Genomic DNA, 23,524 nt, shown 5'->3' with positions numbered 1-23,524 from the left:
CTTTCCGTCGAAGCTCGTCAAATGGTTAAGAAACTTAAGCACGATCTACACGACAAAACGAATGCACGATGGAAGCTTACTATTGACTATGAGAAGATAAAGGATGATGTACAAGCTGCGAACAAGGACTCTCGGTTCTATCAAGCTCTAGCATGGACTGTCGTTACTCGTTATGACGGCCTTCAAACCGACTATGGACACCTTCTAGCGAGCACTGATCGCCTCAAGACCAATTATTCTAGTTTCTATGACAACCTGAGAGAGGTCGCAAACATAGTGCAGGCGACACAGGACGTTGCACAAGTCGGGCTTAACGACCTCCATCGAGCCAGTGTGCTACGTCCTTTGAGGGTCAAGCAAGACCTCATGAAAATTGGGCAAGGGCTGGATCTCGTACGTCTTAATCTCACCGAGCTACTTGTGGATGCTGGCCTTGTTGCTAGTAAGGAGATTGGCAAGGCAATCATAGTGTCAACATCACCATCACATTTTGTACCCGGTAGTGTGGAGGATGCGGTTAGGAAATTAAAAGCAATGTATGAGGCATGTCAATGTGCAGATACCGGGTTGGTTTATGTCTCGTCGTTCTTTGCAATACTTATATGCTTGTCAGGGATGACGATCCGTCAGACGACGATGGTTCACATGATTCGTCATTGGCTAGCATTTTCAGCATCGACTCAAGTGAAACCCATACAAGTTATCCAATGACGACTCTGAAAGATATCATCTGTAGGATCGAATCTGGCGACCGGTATGTTTTCGAAGTGTTCCAAGGCCTGGCGTACAAACAAACTGCTAAACAGGGAGATGCTGCTGAAAGACTTGACGACCACCACGGATATCGTTGACAAAATCCAGCAGCTCGTGGATGAATCAAAAGATATACCAAGCGTTCAAAGCGGTGCACAGTGAGTTCACAAATACAGTTACCGACATGATCTTCATTTTTACTTCTACTTTGTTTCAAGGGCGCCTTGCGCTTCGTTCAATGAGAACTAGCCCTCTATAGTACAGATCCCATACTAGTTTGGCCTAGAAAATTTTCGAAAGCTTGTATAAACTTCGTATCCTTCCATTAATTGGGGTAACGACTACTCTTCCACAATGGCTACATTGCACACAATCTAGCTAATTCTTGTATTCAACCAGAAATTTATTCCTAATATAGCTTTGTTGGACTTGACTTTGTGTAACTTCAACTCCAAAATTGAGTACAACCCTGCAAGATGAAATGATTTTATTTTATAGAGTTTCTCAGCAGTTGTCTGCGCTGATAAAGGCAGCACGTGACTGGTCAAGCAGATTGTCGTTCGCCAGGAACTTGAATGCCTTCTGGCTTCTCTCCTTCGTCCATCCCTCGCTGCTGACTTTCAGCTCCTTTCCATTTGAATACGTCAAGATGCAGGACGGTAGGGCTCCTCGGTACGTATATGCTTCGACACGAACTACTTTAATGGACTAACTCGGATTCAACAGTGTAAAAAACCGCGCGCCAGCGGCTATTCAAGTACGCTTCAAATATTGTATCCATGTCGGCAAGCCAACTTATAACTCGTTCTTAGATTACCGCGGAGCAACTTCTGCGTGAAGCCCAGGAGCGGCAGGAGACCGCGTTTCGGGCACCGAAGCAGAGAATTGAAGACTTCGAGGAATTGCACGAATATAGAGGTCGTAAGAGAAAGGAATTTGAGGATCGCATTCAGCGTACACGGGGTAATTTGTACGTGGTTATAATGTACTATATTAATGAGACCTACTAACACCCAAATAGAAAGGAGTGGAAAGCATATGCCAACTGGGAGGCGAGTCAAGGAGAATATGACCGTGCGCGTTCCGTGTTCGAGCGTGCCCTTGATGTCGATTCTCGAAGTGTCGCACTGTGGCTGTCATACACGGAGATGGAGTTGAAAGGAAGAAATGTGCAGCATGCGCGAAACTTGTTTGACCGAGCTGTGACTTTGCTTCCACGCATTGATCAGGTTTGGTACAAGTATGTGTACCTTGAAGAACTGCTGGGCAATGTCGCCGGCGCACGGCAAGTGTTTGAACGATGGATGGCATGGGAACCGGATGATAAAGCATGGCAGGCGTATATCAAGATGGAGGAACGATACCAAGAGCTTGACCGTGCCAGTGCGATTTACGAACGATGGGTCGCTGTTCGACCTGAGCCCCGCGTGTGGGTCAAATGGGCGAAATTTGAGGAAGAACGAATGAAACTCGATAAGGCACGCGAAGTATTTCAAATGGCACTTGAGTTTTTCGGAGACGACGCAGAGCAGATCGAAAAAGCTCAGGCTGTATTCAACGCGTTCGCGAAAATGGAGACACGGTTGAAGGAGTATGATCGTGCAAGGGTGATTTACAAGTTCGCCTTGGACCGATTGCCGAGGAGTAAGAGTGCTGCATTATACGCTGCATATACGAAGTTTGAGAAGCAACATGGGACGCGTTCGACGCTTGAGACGACTGTTGTAGGAAAGCGACGTATTCAATATGAAGAAGAGTTATCGCATGATGGACGGAATTATGACATCTGGTTTGATTACGCACGTCTCGAAGAAGGCGCACTGCGATCACTTCGTGAGGACGGCTCTTCTGATGAGGAGCTGGAAGCGGCGGTGAATCGTGTACGCGAGGTGTATGAACGTGCTGTCGCTCAAGTACCACCAGGAAACCTCAAACGTCATTGGCGGCGATATATCTTCCTATGGTTGGACTACGCGCTGTTTGAAGAAATCGAGACAAAGGTTTGTAGGAATATTATTCACTTTTTTGACAATACTCTAATGTTTTATTTCATCAGGACTATGATCGAACCCGACAAATATACCGAACAGCGCTACAAGTTGTTCCCCATAAACAATTCACATTTGCGAAGCTGTGGCTGATGTTCGCGAAATTCGAAGTCCGGAGACTTGACCTGCCAGCGGCGAGGAAACTACTTGGGGCAGCTATCGGGATGTGTCCAAAGGAGAAGCTCTTTAAGGGGTACATTCAGCTTGAACTTGACGTACGTTGTCCCGAGCCTCCGTCCCAACGAAAGGAGGATACTAATATGATAATAGCTACGAGAATTTGATCGCGTCCGACAGCTATACGAAAAATACATCGAATTCGATCCTACAAACTCTTCTGCTTGGATCCAATTTGCACAGTTTGAGGCTGTGTTAGCAGATTATGCGCGTGTACGGGCGATATACGAGTTGGGCGTTTCGCAGGTCCCGTTGTCCTACCCTGAGAATTTGTGGAAAGCGTACATCGACTTTGAGTTCGAACAGGGAGAGAGGGAGAAGACGAGAGCGCTGTATGAACGGCTGGTACAGATAAGTGGCCATGTGAAGGTGTGGCGCGCGTATGCAGAGTTTGAGGCTGCACCGATCCCGATGAGCCAGGCGATGCGTGAGGAAGAGGAAGAGGAAGAGGAAGAAGAAGAGAAGTTCGTGGAGGGCGATGTGCAACTTGCGCGTCAGGTGTTTGAGAGAGCATATAAGGATTTGAAGAGTAGGGATCTCAAAGAAGAGGTACGTCATTTTTTATTCCTAGAAACTGGGATGCGTTGCATTGAACACGTTATTAGCGCGTTGTCTTACTCGAGGGCTGGAAGGAATTCGAACAGACGCACGGTACCCAGGCTGACAGCGACAAAGTCCAGGCTATGATGCCGATCGTTAGCCGGAAACGGCGCAAGGTCGACGAGCTTGGGGATACAATGGAGGAATGTACGTCAAATTACCTCGCACCTTCCTCACCACGATTTTTATTTAAAACTAAAATCTCTTTTTACCGGCCGTGTAGATTGGGACATGGTATTCCCTGATGATGAGCGCGAGGCCAACCCAGCATCGTTCAAGTTCCTCGAGATGGCACATAAGTGGAAGCGCATGCAGGCCTCCGGAGGCAGTGGTACAAATACGGGAGAGCCTTCTTTATCATCTATGTTCACGTCTGCGACGACGGAAAACGTATCCACTGATGAGGCTAATCGGGACGATGGAAGCAGGAAAGATGATCAAACAGGTCAACCAGGGAGTAGTGAAGATGCGGCCGGTGATAGTGATTCTGACATGGCGAGCTCTGCTGGTGACGCATGATCTGTGTACTCATGTATATACGTGCACGATTTGTGACACTGGATACAACATCCGATCGGTAAAAATTGGCCTTGTACATTGTGAGCATATCAAGCTAGCTATACAATTTGCAAATGCAGTTGTAGGTTCGTAAAAATGTGTAGCGAGGCTCTGAACATGTAACTGTGCGACCTGACGATCTTTTGCGCACATTACGTCTCGTGGAACGTCGAGGACGGTCAAAATAAACAAAACACCTATCCTACACATTCGATAATAGATTAATCTTGTGGCGTCCTCAAAGAGCTCTTTTATTGATTCAGAACTCCGCGCGCGAGAGATCTGCAGAGGATTGTTATAATAGTCCATCCAATCCGGAAGAGAAAGATTAAGCTTTAATATTCTCCTTTCGAGTTTCCATATCTCCGTGTCCGAGCTTCGGTGATCCAGATAATAATTGCAGCAAATTCCTAAATTTTACAAGAACACGACCAAAGGGAGACATGGCATGCAGAGAAGTAACTTTATTGAGTAATGAAGCAGCAAAGTAAGGTGGCGAGTGAGTATATCGTACCACTAGATGAGCTACTTGGGGATGCCGTACTGTTAGGCAAAGTCCATTTCAGCTCGCCACGGAGTATATTAAGAGGTTGCAGTGGCACCAGACGGGTGTGAGGAATTCCTTTTCCCTGGTTTGCATTTTCCGTGCCATTCGAACCTCTCCTGCATTGATTGCAGGTCCGACCAGGCGACTGAGGGGAAATCCGAACTGAAAACAAGAAGATAAGTGATAGCAAGATGTCCAAAGGTAGTGGAGCGTCGGATGCCACATCAGAAGCAGAGGCACCCGTCCAGGGTGAGTGCCACACACTCACTACAGTAGGGCAAGTATTCCTAACTGCTTCGTATCTACGTCCTTCCAGGACCGGGTATTATGGTCAAAGATATCTTCGACCAAGAGATGCAGGACAAGATGAAAGGTCAAGTCCGCTACTGGAAGAAGCACCTCGCGGAGGACATCCAGACCGAAATTCTCAGCTCTCGTCTGTGTACCAAGAAGATGCGGACCGAATGGGAGACAGCGTTGCAAGAGAATGGCGACTACAAGAAGGGCATAGACACAGAGAATCTAACACTTCCAGATGTCATAAGATTGTCCAATGCATGGTTCAGTTTCAAGCGGGATAAGGCAAAGATAGACCAGTTTGCGAAGGAGGACGAGCTAGCCGCGAAGAAGAAAGAGCTGGAGACCGCAAGCGGAGGGATAAAGGAAGCGATGGAGTCGCTGAACGAGGCTACTCAGAAGGTGGCGACAATCCAGGAGGAATTGTCGCAGTTGGAGACAGAACTGCGAGATGCACAGAGGCAGCGCGGCAAATACGACAGGCACATGGCGGAGAAGTACAAAGGTTTCCTTGAGGGGCTTAAGCTTGAGGAGCCTGAGCCGTCGCCACCGCCATCGGACATAGACTCTGGTGAGATGCCATCTACTGTTCCTGTGGAAAACGAGGAGGAGAAGCAGTCCGAAGCGGCACCCGAACCGGAGCCTGAGCCAGAGTCTGAGCCGGAGCCTGAACCAGAGCCCGAGCCGGAGCCACCCAAGAGAGAAAGGAGGCGTGAGCGACGGGACAAGGGAGAAAGGCGAGAACGGGGAGGACGGGAAACGGAAGCACCTCCACCGGAAAAGGAAGGAAGGAAAAAAGAAGTGCGGGACAGGGAAACAGACAGGGAGAAAGGCGGAGAAAGGAGGCGCCGTCCAAGACGTGTGGAGGTGGAGGACTCGACTGATTAAGATGGACGGGTGTAGTGAATTCATATGTAGACTAGCGTTACTGTGTAGTACAGATTGTATACAGACCATGCGATCTTTCTTGCCAACATTGAGTGAACAGGACAAGCGTTTCTGACGAGGCGTGGATAGATGGAGAAAGAGAAAAGAAAAAAAAAATACAGTTTCTTTTGTTCAGAGGTCCTACCCGGAATCGAACCGGGGTTACAGGAATTTCTGATACAAGCAACAAGGAAATCAGAATCCTGTGTGATAACCGCTACACTATAGAACCAATGCTTGTTTTGGCAACTAGAAAATAGCCAAAGAGTTCTTACTTCTCTTACACATGCTATTCACGACTTTCCTCCTCTCAATACGTCCTGTCTCCAAATTCTTGTCTTGACATGACGTCCATCTTAGCTCGTCCTCCTCGTCTCGCTCGCGTTGTAACTCATTTTTCACGTCGCAACTTCGTGCGATCCGTCCCTGGTATGTCTTGCAACAATGTACAGACTGACCTAGTCCTCAAGCGTGTTGCTTTCTCTTTCAGCACTGAAGAAACGTGCAGGCACTGCGTCGAGCCAGGGAGCGCTCGACGATGACGAGCTGTTTAAGGCCCCTTCGGATGAAGATAGTTTATTTTCGTCGTCTCTTGGCTCTCAACAGCCCATTTCACAGGAGCAACCTGTTTCTGCGTTCAGCAGGCCGCATGTACAGAAAAAGGCAAGGAAAACATCTGTGAAGTCTCCGTTTGAGCAGTTCGCCGAGCAATACGCGTACATTTCCGCGAGACTGGGTCCAAACCCCACCGAAAAGCACCCTCAGGCGCGTCACAGCGGGATACGGAGATTGTTGCACCACGCGCAGGGGAAGGAACATTTAGAGCAAGTTGTTGAGATTTTGGCGAAATGGCGGAGTAGTGGAAAAGCTATTGATTTAAAGACTACTAGGGAACTAATTGGTATGTTTTTCTATCAATCCTTACTTTTTCCTGATTTTTCTGGTTTGAGGGCTGATTGACGTTTTCCCTCCAGACCGATGCCTTGCATGGTCACCGCCTACCCTCGTCACCATCCTCTCCGACAGACAAAAATACGGGCTAACACTCCCCAACATGACGGACGCACGACGAATCCTGCGCCGACTAATCTTCTACAGGCCCCATCCGATTGCCCAACAATCCTCCTCAACAAACGCAGAAGGAAAAGCAAGGGCGAATGCAGAGGCATTGAAGAATGCCGTTACGTTCGCTGCGCTTCTACCGAGTCATGGGTTGCGAAAACCGATGGAAGATGTGGTTTGCTGTGCATTGCTTGCGCAAGCTTGTGCAAGGAATGTGAAATTTACTGCTGCGCTGGAGGCTTCTACACATGCCTCGAAGCAAGGAGAGACAGACACCTCTGACCCTACGTCTGAGAATCAGCCCAAGTCTGATACTTCGTCGAAGCCGGCCCACTACGACCCGACAAGCACGCGCGGCCTCCTTTCAACGTCTAATGCACTCGCTACTCTCTTTTCTTCACCTAACCTTCCATCCGAACTACGTACACTTCCGTCTCCAGAATACGTCTCCGCTCTCATAGAGAAACACAAAGCTGCTCCACGTGGTCTCGGCGGCATTGAGAACCCCGATATACCACGCCAATGGACGTGGACTAGGGGCATGGATGACCCTGCGGTGTTCCGGAAACGTACAAGCGGCGTGACGTATTCCGGGCTCGTAGAGCAGAGATGGGCCGTATCTGCAATAAGGGACATCGTACAAGCTTTAAAAGACGTACAGGTTTCGAACCCGGGCGCTGGGAAGAAGAGCTTAGCTGTATTGGAGCAGGTGTTGGGAAATACGATTGGAGAAGAGGATGCGGAGAAGGTGCCTGCGTCCACGACTTGGGAAGTCCGATATGATGATTAATCCTTTTTAACGGTGTTCCAATTTCCTTGCACAAATCTCATTAAGTTCGTAATATTGGTCCACTGGAAAAAACAATACGACAAGAAATATAAACCGCTAGCAAATAGTACAGTCCTCTCGAAAACTCAAATTATACATCGTTTTATCTACTGTTTTCTCGATTTTCTTCCAATCCGCTCGTCTTTGAATGAACTCGTAGATGTCCTAATTTGCGCGGGAAGGCAATGTTAGCGGATAGTGGGATTATTTGATTTGGGAATGAGAAAATGCATACCTCAGGTCGATACGCTCCGCCATACCGTGTCACGTCCCTGACGATCTGCGCAAGATCCTTCGCATCTTCAACTACATACACGTGTCCCAGCATCTTTAAATTAGAAAAGTCCGCGGTGATGCTCGGCACCTGCATTATTTCACATGTCAGAACAGATACACAAAAAGATAAGAGGAAGTCTGTCAATGCTGACCTTAAGAGATTGAATGAAGCTATGGTAAGCATTAAGGTCCGCTATAACTTGGAATCCTCCTGCCAGGGATATGATTTGGCGCTTTATATGTCGATGTAGGATTCTGTCCAGACCATCAGTGCTAACTCAAAAGAGAGAATGATGAAGATAAAGGGACTCACGCGAGCAACCGGATTCCAACCTCCTGGTAAAACACCTCAAGTACCTCTTTGCTCGTACTCCCACGTAGCAGCTTACAATGCATGTCGAGACAGGCAATGGCCTCTCTGCAGCCCTGTGTTGGCCCGAGCTCGAGCGCACTCTCGTCGACTGGATAGTACTCGCGTGCTTTGGTGAGCGTGATGATGATGTGTTCGACCTAAAGTCATAAATCGTGGATCCAGCGAAGAAGGAAAGAGATAATGCGATTGCCTTACCTGGTTCATGAGTACATCTGTGCCTGCGTTCATCCCTGCCGCGACGGAGTCGTCCAAAATATTCTCGAAGCGCTTCTTTTCTCTAACGACTGCATTCAAGAAATCCGTTTTGTCGATGTGAATAGCCTGGACGACACATAAACACAACGCCCGAAATCCCAAATGGAAAGAATTACGCACCAGTTCCTTATCGAAGAACACCTGAACCATGCTCTGTATAGTATCCCCAATGTGTACAAGTTCAAAGAACTGCATCAATGGAGCTACACTCGTCGTTTCCTCATGTTCTGCAGGCTTGTACGTCCTCATCTGCTCTGTAGCCCTCTCGAACCCCGGACTAACATGTCGTTCTCCCATCGCTTGCAATAGGAGGATGAATACCTCTTCGATAGTGTCGTGAACGCGATGCCCACATGTGCCGGGATATCCAGCAAATGTCTCTAATCGCTTTAGTGATTCTCGATCCGCATGAATGAGCTCGAGCGCTACATCGAGTGAGAGGTGCAAGTCCATTTTGTCGAAGGACGCAACACTTCCACGGGCCGATCCGTTCGTTGCGACACCGTTCTTGCCTGTTGCAGTGGATGGAGCCGGTGATGCGGAACGCAAAGATGTTGGAGCAGATGACACGGCGGATACATCGCGAGTCGCCTGCGAGAAAGACGATATTGACGCTAACGTTTATGTACGATAAGTAGTCGATGTACGGGTATGTCAAGAAACTCACATCTGTCAACTGAGACTATTTCCTTTTCTTGCTCCTCGTCATCTTCATCGTCACCAAGTTCAAATACCATCTCGCCATTTTCACCTCCAAGGTTTCTCGAATATTCACCTCCGGGGTTCCCAGAGCTTTGCGTAGCCCAACGTTGTGGATTTAGCATCGAGATCCCTTGAACAGCTGCCGAACCTCCTGTGGTAAGAACTGCGCCGACAGCACCAACCGTACGGGGTACTATCGTTACCGGAAGTAAGAGCACATCCGTAAACGAAGCAAGGACTGTGCGCTTCATCTGGGCAGGATTATGCGAGCCTAAAAAGCGCGCTGTGGTCGGCGTGCTCGAGTTACCTGATACTGTATGTGCCGAGATCTAGTATTAACAATTAGCGGATGCAGTTCTGAGGAGGGTGGAGAATGAACCTTTCGCTCCCAATCACGATTGATGGCATCGAACACTTGCTTAAGGGTTTCCACTTCTTCATCAAGATATTCATCCATATTTGGTTCGAACGTCCGGTACCTATAAGGAGTATTAACTCTCTTGCCTAAGTCTCGAATATATGTTCTTACACAACATCCTCGGCCCGTGTAGATGTCACGTATGTATCGTCCTTTCTCAACTGTAGTAGAACGTCTACTATACGCCACGCTTCCTTGAAAGCAGCTGCAGCCGCTCTGAGATATACCTCATTTGAGACGTCCCGCGCTTTGGTGAGAAGTGGTGTGATATATTCACTAACCTATTGCTATTTTAGATTTGGAGAGGACGGGAGCCAGAAATATACGCACAACTTCCTGAGCAACCTTATCTGCATAACCTAGCACAACGCACGATGCACCTGGAAAGATATTGACAGCAATCGCCCCATCGGTGCGAATTGCTTCAAGAATATGGTCAATGAAAGAATCCATCGCGGTGAAATCAAGAGTGTCCTCGCTAATGGAAGCAGTCAGTTTTAACTGAATTGTATATGATGTGCAAATGAAAGCGCACATGAAATTATCCAACGGGTTCCAATCTTCCTGTTCGTAAAAGATCTCGCGCTTCTCTGCCCAAACACGACCCATTTCCCACTCTGACACAGGTATATCCTTGCCACTAAGGTGTCCTTCCCAAACATCCCAACTAGCTCGTGCTGCTTCTCGCATAGATTCTTCATCTTTCTTTCCCTCCGCAACATCAAATGCAGTCAACAGGGTAGCCTGGAAACGATCTATTGCAGAACGAAGAGACGTGTAGAGTACTTCATGATTATGCACCGGCCGTACTGACGGTGAAAGGTAGAGCGCAAGAAGATGCAAAGTTTGTGATTGGTGGAGGAGAGGAGGAGAAGGTGGAGGAAATAAGCTCGTAAGAACAAGATGTGGTGGTGAGGAAAGGTTCGGGAGGAGAGGTTTGAGAATCTTATGCGCCCGAATAAATTTCTGCTTGAACGTAGGCTTAGAGGTTCCTGATAAGGCAGCGGGGTGGGATGAAAGGGACATTTCCTGAAAGGCACCAAACAGATCCTGGGATGTACTTCCCGAGCTCGACGTAAATTCACCAAAGTCATCATCGCCGCCGCTTGAAACCCCTGAGGACACGGGACCAGGAGGTGGAACCATCTGACTGGTTACGCCTTTCCCGCTCGCACGAGATTCGAGTTCGTCAAGTGTTTTGTTTAAGTCGAGATTATTTTCTTCCATACCCAGCATATTCCATTTCGTCTCCCAGACGCGCTCGTCGCGAGAGAATTCTGCAAGTCTTCGGCATGTCCTGCTGAATGCAGATACGTCCGGAATAGCCAGGTATATAAGGATTGATATATACAAGTCTGTCGGTAGTCTTCCAACGAAGTTCTGCACCACAGGCGGCTTTTGACCACCTCGTCCAAGGAAAGTAGATGTCGCAGCCGTCGCATACAGCTTCACGGGTTCCAGCGTAGCAAAGCGATCCATAGCGAGCCTTCAAGAACTAACAATCAAGCCTGCCAAAATGATATGCCCTGAATAGTCTATTAGCATAAGAGTTTACAGATTATTAAGGACCAACACACTAAACTACATCAACTGGTATTAAGCTACCTGAGTCCGTAACCTGACGGCCGAGCAGGCAAATGATGATCTTGACGCGTCCCAACAATCCGCTCAGCTGTACCCTGAAAGTTGGATCACTGAAAGTCGCTGAAAGTGATGCTAGATGGATCACGAAGGCTGCATGACGAGATGCGTTTGCTGCGCTAATTGCACTTCGTGAATGTTGACTCTTGAGCATCTTCAAAGGGACTGCCACGCATCACGTGGCATGTACTATTTCGTAATATGTATATAAGCCAACGTTTCCCATATATATAGAAACAACGCGCTCCGCCTGCTGGTACGTACATTAATATCAAAGATCAGTTTTCATATTTACTGTTGATATATTTACTTGTGCTCTTCAGCACTGTTCACCATCAGAGCCAAAACTGGAAGGACCACTCATACTAGTACTAGTCTACTAGAAGCAAGGTAATTAGAGCTCTCCATGTACGTTAGCATTAAGCCTTTGATGTATTGATGTACAATAATATTTTCTAGGATCTTCCATGGCCCACTTGCCTCATCAAAAACACGTCACATTGTCTAGCTTAGTTGCAAGAATCCCTTATGAAAATATATATTGCAAGGCAATTACAAATCTGAGCCTCAAGTACAGTAAAGAACTACCTCCTGCACATATGGAAATTATCCTGTCTACACATGTCGAATGATAAGCTTATCTCCATCTAGTTATCTGGAAACGTCCAGCTCTATGTGTGTAGGCTTCGAGCGCCTATCTGTATGTGAAATTGTTCTGTCAATCGCAAGTTGCCTTAGTGAGTGAAAAGTGGCTTACTTCCTGGCCTTTTCCTTCAGGTCTTTGACGACGCCGTGGGACAGAGTCCCTGCACAAAGTGGCTTGGTACTGCATGCAGAGCACCAGACAAAGTAGGTGTTTCCCCCCTCGGTTTTAAACCGATAGTGTTTATCGTCAGAACAGGAGCAGGTCGCACTGGGGTTTTCGCCTTGTGCCTGGACAAATTTGCATACCATGGCTTCGATTTCTGGATAGATTGCGTAGGTGAAGGCTCGGATTTCTCTGGAGTCTGTTCGAACTGTTTTTGGATGTTAGCCTAGCAGCCTACAGCCTTTATACCCGCGTGGCTGCAATGTTCGCCTTGCTCGAGTCTGCAGACAGTATTCGGCATTGAGACTCTCCCTCGACTCGTTGCATTCTACGCCGTGAAGGTGGTTGAACGAAATCATGCAAAAGAGACGGCGTGGAAGAGCAGACTCTGTTTCGCCCAGAACGCAGATGTTCCATTTGGCGTCAAATACACGGCATGCACACACATGGTGTCACGGAACACTGCGAATACACAGCGTTGAGCTTTGCAAGCTGATGATAAGCCAGTAAGCTATTCGTTGTAATTGCATATTGAGACTAAATCGCGAAAATTTATGGATGCCCTTTCTTGTCTCAGCCAGATCCAAGCAAGAAAGTCAACTTCCGGGACGATAGGAACGAAATTTACCTTCGCCGAAGACTTTGGTAACCCAAGAAAGTACGAAGATTTCTCGGCTCAGTAATCCGGCGTAATGAGTAACGCCGTCGGGGATTCCACCTCTGGGCCTAGTGTGCAGTCACAGCAACCATGTCCGGTAAGCATTGTTCATCCGTACATTATTAAACTTTTATACACCGAAGCACGGGGATTAGCAAGACTCGACCAGCGTCTAAGAACTAAGCGCCAGATATCGTATTCCCCCTATTCGGAATCTATCGGAATAATATAGGCAGGCAGCAATCTCATATAATCCGAGACACCGGAATCAAGCGCTCTTTTCACCAAGAATTAAGAGATCGATTGTTACACACTACATAGATACTCTGCGCGCTCAAGGTCTAGAAACAGAAGAAATCGTAAGGATGTGCATAGTCAATGACATCTGAAACAGAAGGGAACGCGAGCTATCAGATGGTTGATTCCTTGTTGTGCAGTTACCAATTGAACTGCAGCTCCACGCCCGATGAGCTGAACCTGCATACGACATAGCAAGGCACCAAAGTCGAGCCAAACCTTCTTTTGCACAGCCGTAGTTTTTCAAATTGCCGTCTTGTGGACGTGTCGCCCGAAGGAACTAAAATATCGTTAGTCGTGTCCGGCATCTTGATTGTTGCCATCGCAAGCGGATCGCATGATACACAAGTTTACAATCACAGAGACAAGGGAAGTCGGCATAGCTTTTCTGATATCCAATAGGATAAACCAGGCCCTCGACAGAGCTTCACAAAAAGGAGATATCTCTGACACTGGGCTAATAGGAATGTCTGTGGAATCACACGAACAAAAAGTATGGAAGAAGGCACGCCGTGTTGTACTCTTTTTTCTTGATCGGAAAGAACAGCGAAGCCATTGTAATTTAGAAAACGGGCGCCTATTCAAGAGAATAAGCCGGCAATTGGTACATCCATTATTCGTAACAGATCCCAAGTAGGGGGGTACAAAGTACCGGGGCCTAGATGAATACTGGAATAAAACTGCTTGGATCTCGCAAGTGCAACTTCAATCCTTCGTCAATGCATTGCCGAACAGTGTCGTTCTCCGTGACAACATTACTATGCTCTACTACCGCTTGAAACATTTTCAGAGTACGTATTTCTTGGGCAGGACTGACCGAAACAGGTGAGCCAAACTCCACGCCATTTGAGCTTCCTTGCACTTGACTATTTGAACGAATACAAGGAGAGGCCGATGAAAAGTCATCGGACGACAGCAGAGGTTGCAGCTCTTCTGATCTGTACATTCTGGCGGGGCACCGCGAAACGATGAGGTCAATAATAGCTTGTGGTGAAAACTCATTGCCTGCCGTAAATGTTACACTGAATAGACGCGGGCAGAGTCGACATTCACCCAGGTTTGCATTACCATCAGGCTCTTTGGCGTCGGTCACCGATGAGCTGCCGCCAGGCTCTGCTTCGACACCTGAGACACTCGATATGTCCTTCACCGTCAAAGCCTTCAGCACGCGATTGCTAAGACCCTTCTTTATAACACGAAGCTCTTCCAATTGTTTCGCGTTCCACAAGAATTCAATAAGCTCTTCTTCTCGGACATTACCGTATCCATCGCAAATCATACAAAAAATGAGTGGCGGATTCGACCGCTGCAGGAGACTAGTGACTTCTGGCAGTACCCCTCTAACCTCTGGGCCTTCATCAGTAGTGAACTCCAGGAAGGCAAGAGAAGGAAGCTGTAGCTTGCCAAGTATCTTGCTCGTCGACTCCCCGACATTGATGCGCAGCTTTCGAAGATGCACCAACTCAACCATATGATCAAATCCGTTAGCTAAGTCGTCAGCCCGAAGTTCCACGTCCAACGTAAGCTCTACAAGCTCTGGAGAGGCTCGCAGAGTCTGTATAAGATCATTTGACGTGATCAATGCAGCAAGGAATAATCTCCGCAATGAATTCATCGGAGAGGTAGCTGGTTGAAGTTGTGTTTCATGGTTTGCATTAACTTCCAGATGGACGTTCCAAAACATGACATGGGATAAGGACTTGGACAAGTTCCCAAGATCGCAGCATAGAATAACTCGAACATCTGCATTCCCGTATATTGTTAACGATTTTAAGCAGTTAGCAGGTGCGGCATTGAGCATAACGGAGAAGGGTAGCAGTTCGCTTTCATTCATTCCAAAGTCAGGGAATATGGAATCACAGGAAAAGTCGAGCGTGAGTGATTCCACGTTCGGCGCACTTCCGCTGGAAACAAGATCCATAATTGGAGTCAAATATTGCAGGGGAGCTGTGATGGAAAGATGGCGCCACTGGTGAGAGTACGGGAGGATGCTGGATATGAGCGGACTGACAAGTTCTCGGTGTTCGACTCCTACTGCAGCCTGGCCCTCATAAAGTGGGCTGAGGTCAATGTCCAATGAGATTCCTACCTTCCCTGATCTTGAGAGATATGTCTGCAATATCCTAGAGAATTTTTGTAGTGTTCTGAGTGTTTCGGCTTCGTCATTTTGGTCGAGTGGAATCTTAAGGCGTAAGCGAGACCACAACTGAGGAGTAGACAGAGCAAGGCTACGCCAATGCCGACAGATCCGCTGTTTCGTGACAAAGAATCCTTAACATTTCTCTGCATCAATATCACAGGCAAGGTACTCACTGTGAGTAACATGGGTGCGGCATGCTCGCTGGGCATCATGTTGTGCATTGGTAGAGAGAATATGAAAATTAGACTTAAAAGCTCAGGCATTTGGCTTATCTTGTGCCATGCCGAGCTGCTTTCAACGGATTTGAGTGCCATCATGTAGAAAAGAGGGAATTCACAAAAGAGTGTGAGGCAAGAACAGAAGAGGCGAATGAAGGCTTGCCTCCGTCGTCAACTACGAAAATTGCTTTACACTATAAATCCAGCTCGCCTACAATTCTGCGCCCACCAGGTACGAATACGAAGTGGGACCAGCAAAGTAAGTTTCTTGACCAGCTCCATGTAGCATCGGCTCAACGGCATTCGTTGACTGAAGGTGACTTGCATTGTTGTAACTCAGCAAAGCAAGTGGCATTACTAGCGATCACGTGATGAAAGACACTTTGTTTTGCCAGCCAGGACAATGGACATCAAGCATCGCACGAAGGATTTCTGATCCACCAAATAGCTTACCTGCAAAAATCACATCCATTCCTCCGGTGACCACGCTGATTAATATTAATGTCGATGACCATGGAAGTAAGGCATCCTCTCGGAAATCCATTGCTGCTGTAAAACGTATCATCCCGCACCATCAAGCGCTATCGCGTTCAATGCCTCATCATTGGCGACTTCTAACACTCCGTGCGCACTTGTGGACTTACTTCCTGTGGAGCTATTTTACATTTTCTGTTGTCACTTTTATTCCTCAAGTACATTTAAATTGGCGCTACGTGAATATCGGACCTAGCGCTCGGCTTGCGCAGCATTTCACAGACATACATGGATTTAGGCATATTTGTTGGCCCATGTCGGACTTTTTTTCCATTTTGCAAAGGAATCATGTGGATTGTGAGTTGTGGATTATGGACAAAAGCTGCCTCGGATAATTTCGACTGTGGTACGCCGAGCAATGGCCTGTCATTGACAGGATGGGCTTCGCTATGCACTGTGCGCTTAGGACGGTTTCTTGGCTATTCGGTAATTATGCGCACTTTTTTTCCTATTGACTCTGCGATGTAATGCTCTTAACTCTTTGTTTTGGTACGTCTCTTGAGCGCATGATGTCGAGAGGTAGATCTTACCGCGCCTGATGCGTTGGCTGTTCCATCGATATGCGGTGTAACATACCGAGTCGGACATAAAGCCATTGATGGAGGCCAGGCATTTCTCAAAGAAATTGTCTGTGCGGACATCGATTCGTCTTTAATCCACAATATCAGATCAAATGTGTTTCTTCACATTAGGCAGGGAACACCACAGCGGTCACGAAGACAAACTTAGTCACCTATTCGATATCAAGTTTGAGGCGTGCAATCACTTCGTACCGTGTATCGCTACTGTGATTCAACAAGGATCCGCGATGCGTTCACTCCGAGAATTCCGGTCTTCCGATCAGTGAGCTTGTAGTAATGATTCCGGGTTTGGCGGACGCTGCATCCTGTGTTACCCAAGGCTTGTATATTCCTCTGTTCCGAGATAATCTACTGAGACCAGACCTAATACTCCGACAAACAAGACGCACATAATCTCACAATCATTTCGTACCTATCAACGCCTTTATACGGTGCCAGTATGCAGCTTTTCAAGTCGGCAGTCGACAAAGCTTTGTGTCGGCCGGCTGGCAACAGTCAAAATCATTACAATCAGTAAGTCCCATACGAGGATTCTAACGCGCATTATTGATCAATCGATGAGTTGGTCGCGTGCGTGCGCTTCAATGAAACTCCCCGCAACGATGAAACTCCCCGCAACGATCAACACAGATTATTTGCGCGTGCAGTAAAATGTCAGTGCAATTACAGACAACGCACTCACTGGACCAATGCCAGGCGCTTCTTTACTGAGGTAACCTCTTTCTTCCTATCAAATGTATTCATTATTGCTTACTCTTGCTCGCTCTCGTTCGTGTCTCGAGCAACATGTTGTTTCATCTTTACATTTACATGGCTGTTCCCGTAAAACCGCAAACGCATAAAACCTGGGTGGTGTCGATGTCGACACCTCAGCGATCCTGCATCTCAAGGGTACTCTTGATCATAGTCACCTTTCGTCCAACTCGAACTTACGATTTTCGACAACATGTGCACATACACTCAGTTGCAGGGTAATTCTGGAGGGAGCTCCTGCAGCCATAATAACGCCGAGGACCATCGGAAGTACAAGAACGGCAGCAACTTTGCAGTATGGTGCAAGAAATGCCCCAAGGGTACAATATGTGCTGGTTTCTTGCAGGCAGGACAAGTTTCTGGTGTGGCGGATGGTCGCCCGTAGTGACATACTCGGTGGGTGACTTTTGCAACTATTTTTCCATCCCTTGGAATCGGCTAATAAAATACTGTGGCACAGTTCCAACTACATGCGAGTCGCCATGATTCTTGCCATTTTTTTCCTGCATGTAGAAGCAGGTTCATTCTGATCAGATAGTTCTTGTTGTTTAATCCCATGTGGATATATCTGGCCATGTACTTGCTATCTGCATATAGTCTACATCTTTAATAGCAGTATACTCTATTTACACCTATAATTTTGACTTGATGACTTTGCAATGGGTAAGTATAGCTATGCATAAAGACAGTAGACGCTGAAGTAGCCCATGAATGAAGTGTGATCACAGATCGACAGATTCTTATTCACAAGCACAGCCAATTTTCCTATTTGCGTTCTTTGAAACGCTTTCAAAAGGGGTGTAAGTAGATCATCTAGTGGCCTCTATCTTACACAGGTTGAGCAAAATGTGTATAGTGAGGACAAGGCAAAATGCACTCTGGAGTAGAGTCATTCAAAACTGTCAAACATCAAAACAACTCAGTTGTCTAGTCAAATAATAGGCATTGTGTTGAAAGGGAAAACTTAAGGGGGGCACGGATAGACAAGGGGTGAGGTGACGATTGACTGCTCAGTGTCTCTTGTCCTTATATTGTATGTATTCTAACTGAGACATTATGAAGTCATTGTCTCATGGTTTGTCCGTTGATGAACTAATCATCTCATAATACTCCCCTTCAAACTCTTACTAGTCTGAGTAAACTGGTAAGATGTTTGACTTGTGGTACATGTAGTGCTTTAGTTAATATATCTGCTTGTTGATTGTTTGTCTGTATGTATTTCACATTTATGTACTCTAACTCAATGTAGCATTTAATAAAATCTTTCTTATGATCTAAATGCTTTGTTTGTTCTGAATATTTGAGTTCGTCTGATGTAACCGTTTGTATAACAGCATTGTTATCACAATAGATATTAATTGGTGCATCAGAGACCTGCAGAATCTCTTCAGCTAAATGAGTAAGTGTGATCACTTCCTGTGTTCCTCTTACAAGAGCTATTAATTCAGCTTCATACATCGAATTTGCCACCAGTGTTTGTCTTTTACTTGACCACAAAACTAATGAATTACTCAAGTAAAATGCATATCCTGATATTGCACAATGCCCTTCTTGCATCATGCTGTCTGTGTCTGTATAGCTGTTCAATATTGATTGATTTGTGCTGCTGAGTTGGAGCCAGACATTGTTTGTAGTTTTTAAGTACATGTAACAATGTTTAAGTGCCAGATAATGCTCCATACTGGGGTCATTAAGGTATTTAGCTAACTGATTTGTTGCAAATACTATATCTGGCCATGTACAGTCTGCAATGTATCTAAGTGTGCCAACCATGTTCATGTATAGTATATCAGACATTTGTTCTCTATTGTTATTGGTTTGTGATACTGTTTTTAATTGTGTACCAGGCTGTATGAGTGTTTGTACACTTTGTTCGTTTGTAAGTTTGTAACATTCTATTATACTATTAATATAATGTGTCTGATGCATCCTGATGAATCTATGCTCTCTGTTGTGTTGAATCTCTATACCAAGTAGCCAGTGTAATTTGCCACTGTCTGTATATTGTAAATGATGTGCAATAGATTGTTTTATCATTACAATAGTATTATTATTCATTACTACAATAGTAATATTGTTGACATGTACAAATAATATGGCTACAGTTATTTCTTTCTTCTTTGCAAAGAATACAGCATTATCATGTTCAGATTTCATTAATCCACATTTAAGTAGTATATTAGATAGTGTTTTATACTATCTTCTACCAGCTTGTTTTAATCTGTATAGTACTTTTTGTAATTGTAATATTTGTCCATTCTGTAATCCATCTATTAAGTTACCTGGAGGAGGTTTAACATATATTTCTTTGTCTTCCATCAATTGTTCATACAGATATGCTGATTTTATATCTATCTGATGTATTTCATAATTATTAGATGCTGCCCATACTAATATTAATCACACCATAGATAGTCTAGCAGTAGGAGCAAATAAATTGTCTGTATGATAGTCAAGACTGTCAATCTGATAGTTTCCTTAAACTACTAATTGTGCTTTATATTTTTCTATACTATTATCAGTGTATTGCTTTATTTTATAGACAAATTGTGTTCTAATAATGTTAATATTATTGTGTGAATTTGTGATTTCCCATATATTATGATTTTCTAATTGTTTTATTTTGTCTTTCATAGCTGTAATCTATGAATCACAATCTGGACATTGGATTGCTTTATAAAATGAAGTCAGATCCAATTGTATTTCACTTATTTTAGCATTAAATTCTGTTAAATGAATGGCAATATTATCTTCATCCTTTTTGCTAAGTGTATACATGTGTTTTGTTATGTGTTTATTCTCCATACATTGTTCAAGCTCAATAGTACATTCTATTGGTTTCTGTTTCCATTCCAATCAACATAATTTAGGTTCTACTTCTTTTTTGGTTAATTTAACTTTGTTGTCTGTTAAGTCTGTTGGTTCTGCTGCTTTTCCTTTTTTGTTAGGATCAGTATTGTCTGTATCATTGTTGTCCATTCTCATTATTCTATCATCTGTTTCATTATTTTTAATTATTAAACACTTGTTTGTATTGTTGTTTGTATTGTCTATTTTCTCCCCTTCAATTTGAGGAGGTTTACCTTTGAGAAATTGAATATTTCGTTTGATGGTAATTTTATTATTGTGCCATGTTTTATGGCCTTTACTTTCATTGTCTAATCCTATCCAACAAGCAATGATACCTTACTGTTGTATTTTTGTAGGATTTTCGTTGCAAATGATAATATATTGACTAAATTCATATATATTATCAATTGTTCTGTGTGTTCTGTAACGTTTGTAATGTAGGGTATTGTAATTTAAAGCAGCACACAGTGTTCTATTATGAATATAGGTAATATGAATTGCTACTTTGGCCCATAATATAAACAGTAATTCAGTAAATGTTAGATATACTCTTACACCTCTAAATATAGTTTTATGAGTTTGTTCTGCTATTCTGTTCTGTTGCAGAGTATGATGTACTGTTAATCTTCATTTTGTTCCTTATGAATCTAAATATTGTTGGAAATCTTCACTAAGGAATACAGTATTGTTATCACTTTGTAAAAGCTTTATTTTAACTCTGTGCTGTGTAAATATTTTAGTTGTCCATTGTATGTATTACATATATGCATTAGATTTTGTTTGTAATTTGAGCATTATGCACCAACAAGTAGAATTGTCTACAATTGTTAATAAGTAGCATATGTTCTTATATGTGTGTAGTTTGATAGGACCAATGATATTGATATGAATAAGATCTCCAAATTGATTTGCAAGAGGAGATTAACATAGTTTTGGTATTAGTGTATGTTCAATATTTGCTTTTATACATTCAATACATTCTTTTTCTTTGTAGTTCATTATTTTAGTTAATAGTACACTTGGTTGTGTCTTTAATAATGGTTTAATATAATTGTAACTTATATGTCTGAGGCATTTATGTATATCATAAATAGATAGTTTGTTCATTGTTTTTAATAAATGATTATTGTACAAAATATACAAGTTATTTCTCAATTGTATATGTCTGATGTATTTGTTACATAGTGATGTTATAGTACAATTATTGTTTGTAAACATAAAAGAATAACCTTCCCTACATAGTAGTGCTTGACTTATGAGGGAAAAGGTCATTTGTGGATAGTAATAGACGTTTTGTAATGTTATGACACTTTTTTCTTGTATATTCTTTGGGATTTTGATACACATAGATCCAGCTCAATTAAGAGTCATTGTTGATCTATTTGCAATAGTTACAATTGTAGGAGTTATGTTGTGTACATCTGTTAATTGAAATAGATAAGGAGTAGCATGTATTGATGCACCAGAATTGAGTAAATCCATCATTTGTGTATAGGATTTCTTGTTAGCCATGATTGTATTTGTAAATATGTTAGTACATACCCAGGAAACATATTGTTCAAATTGTTTGTCCTGGTTGCTCAGAATAAGAGCATAGGCATTATTGTTCATTTCAACATTGCCTTCCTTTAATTCAATGTTATTTTCGTTTGGGTTTTCAATAATAAATGTGTTCATTGTGTTTTCCACAGTTTGATTCGTTTTATGCACAATGTTAGCTTGATGTTTGGTGTGTGCAAGCTTTGTAGCTTCAGTAGGAGGTTTGCAGCATTCCTTAGAGAAATGTCCTGTTTTTCCACAATTGAAACATTTTGCTTTTGTCAGATTGAACAGATTTGGCAGATTGAATTTCCTCTGCTTATTGGCTTTATACATTGTATTAATGTGTGCATTATTCTTTGTCTGATCATTAGAATCTTGTGCTTGTTTAGCACAGTAATCATTGTAGGCATTCCACAATGTAAGGATTAGTTGCTTCAGTTCAACTTTCTTATGTTCATTGACTGGTTTGCCTTTGTTTTGGGCATTAGTAGATTGTATTATTGTATTTACTATGTGTGTATATTGCTCAGGAGTAGCAAGCAATATCACTGCTTTGTATGTAGAGTTGTATGGTGGATCACTGTTAGCAGACAGAGTTGTGTATGCTTCCTCAAGTCTGTCTAATGTATGTCTGAAATGTTTTACATGGTCTCTACAAATAAACAGTACTGATTCATCAATAGCCTTTTTACATACTGTCTGGGGGTTAAAGCATTCTTCAAGCACTTTCATTAACTGAGGGATAGACGTATCAAAGTGTATATAGTTTGCCAATATTGTGTCAGCAATGTTATTAACTATGCATGCATGAATGGCCTTAGCCATCTCCCTCTCAGCTTCATTCTGTGGTTCATCCTTTAGTAAGTGTTCGAAGCACATAGCTGTGACACTAGAAACAATGCAGTAGTGCCACATCTTGTAGTTTGCTTCAGTCTTAAGCATTGTGATGTTTTGACTGAAGTATTTAGGTACATTGGCTGGTTTACAGTGCATATCTGTATGTGGGGGAACCATGATGCAAATGTGTGCAAATGTATGCAAGTAAAGAGTTTAGAGTGTACAGTGGATGCATGTATGCAGGGAGCTCAAGGCTCATAACCTGTTGAAAGGGAAAACTTAAGGGGGGCACAGATAGACAAGGGGTGAGGTGACAATTGACTGCTCAGTGTCTCTTGTCCTTATATTGTATGTATTCTAACTGAGACATTATGAAGTCATCGTCTTGTGGTTCGTCTGTTGATGAACTAATCATCTCATAATACATTGCTTTAGTAAATGTGTATTGATACATTTCTTGTGCAATCCCTGCTATGGATACAACTGCCATTCACAGCATGCAATTAGCCAAGTAGGGCAGAAAACGTTAATTGTAGATTGTATAAGAGTATGGCTTGTTTCTAGCCTCTAGTAGGTCAGGTTGCAACATCCCAACCCATTCAAGCTTGCCAGAACAGCTCCTCACTTAACTTGACTGCAAGTTAATGATCCTGGTAAATATGTGCACATACACTACACTTCAGAGCAGCAAACTGGGAGGAGAGCAGGAGGATTGTGCAGTCACTCTGACAGTGAACATTGAAGGTCTAAGAACGGCTGCAGCCATCACGAAAAAGTCGCAACAAATGTAATTGATAATAGCAAATGTAATGTAATAATGTACTTATATATCAATTACAATTC

General features: G+C 44.1%; 5 protein-coding genes and 1 non-coding gene across 6 annotated transcripts; 3 read left to right on the top strand and 3 right to left on the bottom strand.

Moving 5' to 3' along the window:
* Positions 1–1,359: 1,359 nt before the first annotated feature.
* FOMMEDRAFT_124134 (pre-mRNA-splicing factor CLF1) lies at positions 1,360–4,295 on the top strand. Its single transcript, XM_007267341.1, has 8 exons — positions 1,360–1,425; positions 1,480–1,510; positions 1,566–1,723; positions 1,775–2,753; positions 2,810–3,016; positions 3,072–3,527; positions 3,584–3,725; positions 3,802–4,295. Exons 1-8 carry the CDS (start codon positions 1,403–1,405, stop codon positions 4,095–4,097), a joined length of 2,292 nt encoding a protein of 763 aa, XP_007267403.1. The 5' UTR covers positions 1,360–1,402; the 3' UTR covers positions 4,098–4,295.
* A 579-nt stretch (positions 4,296–4,874) lies between these two features.
* Positions 4,875–5,868, top strand: FOMMEDRAFT_157154 (uncharacterized protein; the record flags this gene model as incomplete). The annotated part of the gene is made up of 2 exons (XM_007267340.1): positions 4,875–4,932; positions 5,000–5,868. The coding sequence occupies 2 exons, from the start codon at positions 4,875–4,877 to the stop codon at positions 5,866–5,868; spliced, it is 927 nt and encodes a 308-aa protein (XP_007267402.1).
* A 175-nt stretch (positions 5,869–6,043) lies between these two features.
* Positions 6,044–6,139, bottom strand: FOMMEDRAFT_t44. The gene has a single exon. It is a non-coding gene; the product is annotated as a tRNA-Gln (tRNA).
* A 112-nt stretch (positions 6,140–6,251) lies between these two features.
* Positions 6,252–7,888, top strand: FOMMEDRAFT_168553 (uncharacterized protein; the record flags this gene model as incomplete). The annotated part of the gene is made up of 3 exons (XM_007267339.1): positions 6,252–6,336; positions 6,398–6,808; positions 6,882–7,888. The coding sequence occupies 3 exons, from the start codon at positions 6,252–6,254 to the stop codon at positions 7,757–7,759; spliced, it is 1,374 nt and encodes a 457-aa protein (XP_007267401.1). The 3' UTR covers positions 7,760–7,888.
* FOMMEDRAFT_157152 (uncharacterized protein) lies at positions 7,856–11,301 on the bottom strand (the record flags this gene model as incomplete). Its single annotated transcript, XM_007267338.1, has 11 exons — positions 7,856–7,963; positions 8,034–8,162; positions 8,227–8,329; positions 8,388–8,584; positions 8,643–8,768; positions 8,823–9,316; positions 9,370–9,733; positions 9,784–9,883; positions 9,934–10,103; positions 10,153–10,300; positions 10,358–11,301. 11 exons carry the CDS (start codon positions 11,299–11,301, stop codon positions 7,856–7,858), a joined length of 2,883 nt encoding a protein of 960 aa, XP_007267400.1.
* A 2,583-nt stretch (positions 11,302–13,884) lies between these two features.
* FOMMEDRAFT_157150 (uncharacterized protein) lies at positions 13,885–15,680 on the bottom strand (the record flags this gene model as incomplete). Its single annotated transcript, XM_007267337.1, has 2 exons — positions 13,885–15,477; positions 15,540–15,680. 2 exons carry the CDS (start codon positions 15,678–15,680, stop codon positions 13,885–13,887), a joined length of 1,734 nt encoding a protein of 577 aa, XP_007267399.1.
* Positions 15,681–23,524: the final 7,844 nt, after the last annotated feature.

This window comes from Fomitiporia mediterranea, assembly GCF_000271605.1.
Source record: "Fomitiporia mediterranea MF3/22 unplaced genomic scaffold FOMMEscaffold_7, whole genome shotgun sequence".
Classification (NCBI taxonomy): Eukaryota; Fungi; Basidiomycota; class Agaricomycetes; order Hymenochaetales; family Hymenochaetaceae; genus Fomitiporia; species Fomitiporia mediterranea.
This window is presented reverse-complemented; position numbering and strand designations above follow the sequence as displayed.

Coding starts and splice junctions, on each gene's coding strand:
- FOMMEDRAFT_124134 (XM_007267341.1), top strand. CDS start 1,403: ATGCAGGACGGTAGGGCTCCTCG. Junction 1,426..1,479: donor CAGGACGGTAGGGCTCCTCG/GTACGTATATGC, acceptor CGGATTCAACAG/TGTAAAAAACCGCGCGCCAG. Junction 3,017..3,071: donor ACATTCAGCTTGAACTTGAC/GTACGTTGTCCC, acceptor ATATGATAATAG/CTACGAGAATTTGATCGCGT.